We start from the raw sequence: 2,615 nt of genomic DNA on the forward strand, positions 1-2,615 counted from the left end.
TGGCAGAAATGTTTAGTCGCTTGGATATCACATAAAGTGTAACGTGCATAGTATAATGTATTTTGGAAATATTACAAGCGTTACATCGGGGTGTTACAGACGTTATAGAAACCTTGATTACTAACTCACATTGAGGTGCCTGTTAAGAAATTTTAAATAAATATTTTAAAAAATAAAATGTAGAATAATTGAATTAGAGAAAATTTAGTAAAAAAAATCATGTAATATAATTGAGAGGGTTTTTGGACTTGCCAAGTCGACCCATGACACAAATTTGTGAAGGGTTGAGTTGGGTTTCGAACATGGTCCTTCATCAAATATCATAGGGCTAAATTTATTTTTTTATTTATAAGTTTTATACCGTAACCTTTGTTACAACGTAAATTTGAAAGTGGACCGGCCGGCTTAAACATGTTGAACCGGAAATAGTTTGACGGGCGGTGTTTTGGCTGTAACAATTTGGCGGTAAAATACTGGGAGCTGATTGGCTTCCAGTAGATTGGTAAAAGGGGTTGAATTAGGGAAGCTATCCTCTCTGCAAGAATCGAGGGTTTTTAGACCTTTTTGTTTCCCGTCTCAAGAACGAAAACTGCCCTTGCACTGTGCTTCTTGATTGAGGAGTCTCTCCCATTCTCTCTCCGATTTATTGTCGCCCTTCGTAACTAAGTTTATCTTCTGTCTGAGCATCGGTGATACATAACAATTCTTTTCCCATTTTGCTTAGATTTGCAAAGGTAAGTCTCTGTCCCTTCCAATTTTCTTAATCTTGTCGTTGTTGTACTGTTATTGTTATTATTTTTGGGGAGAGCTGGAGAAAGAATCAAGCCGCGAGTTTGAATCGCGCCACGCCCCTCTCAAAAAAAGAAAAAAAAGAATCGAAGGTTTTTAGCCCTTGTTGTTTCCTCTCTCAAGAACGAAAACAGCCCTTGCACTGTGCTTCTTGATTGAGGAGTCTCTCCCATTCTCTCTCCGATTTATTGTCGCCCTTCGTAACCGAGTTTATCTTCTGTCTGAGCATCGGCGATTCATAACAATTCTTTTCCCTTTTTGCTTAAATTTGCAAGGGTAAGTCTCTGTCCCTTACTTCCAATTTTATTAATCTTGTCGTTGTTGTACTGTTATTGTTATTATTTTTTGGGAGAGTTGGAGATGTGATGTATGAAATTATGGGATAAGTTTGGGGTTATATCAGCTTGGATACCTTGTTTTTGTCTTCTTTTTTAGACTGTAGCTACTATTTCTAATTTCATGTCCAAAATGGTTAATGTAATTCCAGTATGTGTAAATGGAAGTTCCAATCTTGTAAAACTTGATTAGTATAGTTTTGGATGAGATGTGCTTTCTTTTGTTAATTTGTCTAATTTATTCTTTGTGATCTCCATCTGTGTGTAGTAGTAGCTATGAGTCGAACACCTACAAATGTACCAGCCAAACGCAGTCGGCCAAACACAAAGTCTTCTCCGGTGCTCTCAGACATTGATCAGAAACTTTACAATCTAATACATAGCAAGGGAAACCAAGGAATCTGGCTAGCTGATTTGAAACGGGAATCTAGAATGCAAGAAAACATGGTTAAAAAGTCCATAGCATCCCTTGAAGCTAAGAACCTAATAAAACTTGTCACGAACATTCAGGGCAAGACACGGAAATACTATATGGCTGTGGAATTTGAACCTTCGATTGAAATTACAGGTGGGCCCTGGTATACAGATGGACACCTTGATACAGATTTTATAGATATTGTCAAAACTCAGTGTTTGAACCATATTAAGAGACTTAAGATTGCCACCACTGAGATGGTATCAGATTCTATCCGTAAGTCTGGTGTCTTTAAGGTTGAATGTACTATTAATCAAATTACTGAGATTATTCAGGTATTACTTTTGGATGGATGGATCGAACAGTTGACAAGTAATGGTATGGGAGATTTTTCTTCAATTCCTTTGGGAAGGAAATGTTATCAGGCTTTAGAAAAGAAGGAGGTGGTTGGGGCTTTGTCATCAATTCCTTGTGGGGTTTGTCCAGTCATTTATGAATGTACGCTTGATGGTATTATTTCTCCCATAAATTGTGTTTATTACAAAAAGTGGCTAGACTTTTAGACGTAAAAGATATCCTCAATGTGGAATGTAGTGTCTTGCAAAATTCAACTCAATGGATATGTTGTTTCTAATAAAATGCTTGATTTTGGGCTTGCTACCTTTGAAGTTTGGTTTGGCAAGAGACAAACAAGCTTTCTCCCAACCTGAGAAGATTTGAGTGGATGAATTGCAGGTTTTGTTGTTGATTAATTTTTATGGGTGTAGAGTATGAGAAGTGCATACACAAAAGGTCTTCATGTTCTTTCTGATTTCTTCAATGTTCAGTTTACACAGAAAAGGTCTTCATCTGCTTTCTAATCTCTTTGGTGTACAATAATTTGTCAGCTACAAACGCTACAAAAGTTTTACATTGGTTGTAATTTGTTGTGCTTGATGAATGAAATCCTATGGAAGCTTCTAACTAATCATAGAGCTCACTTAAGGCATCCTTGGCTCCATTGCCAATTCATGCCCAAAGCTATTGCAATACATGGCAGAGTGAGCTTGTTTCATTCCTACTGTAAATTAACATGT

General features: G+C 37.0%; 1 protein-coding gene across 4 annotated transcripts; it reads left to right on the top strand.

Annotated features, from left to right (window-relative positions):
• The first annotated feature begins 548 nt into the window (after positions 1–548).
• On the top strand, positions 549–2,404 carry LOC137960121 (uncharacterized). Of its 4 annotated transcripts, none has more exons than XM_068807616.1 (2): positions 549–734; positions 1,393–2,404. In XM_068807616.1, exon 2 carries the CDS (start codon positions 1,401–1,403, stop codon positions 2,100–2,102), a length of 702 nt encoding a protein of 233 aa, XP_068663717.1. In that variant the 5' UTR covers positions 549–734; positions 1,393–1,400; the 3' UTR covers positions 2,103–2,404. The 4 variants fall into 4 exon arrangements, with proteins under 4 accessions (XP_068663717.1, XP_068663720.1, XP_068663718.1 ...); XM_068807619.1 differs by having other exon boundaries at positions 1,396–2,404; XM_068807617.1 differs by lacking the exon at positions 549–734 and adding an exon at positions 741–1,065.
• Positions 2,405–2,615: the final 211 nt, after the last annotated feature.

This window comes from Aristolochia californica, unplaced genomic scaffold, assembly GCF_029961685.1.
Source record: "Aristolochia californica isolate CCGP_79_NKW_82.1479 unplaced genomic scaffold, dmAriCali1.0.hap1 SCAF_3, whole genome shotgun sequence".
Taxonomy (NCBI): Eukaryota; Viridiplantae; Streptophyta; class Magnoliopsida; order Piperales; family Aristolochiaceae; genus Aristolochia; species Aristolochia californica.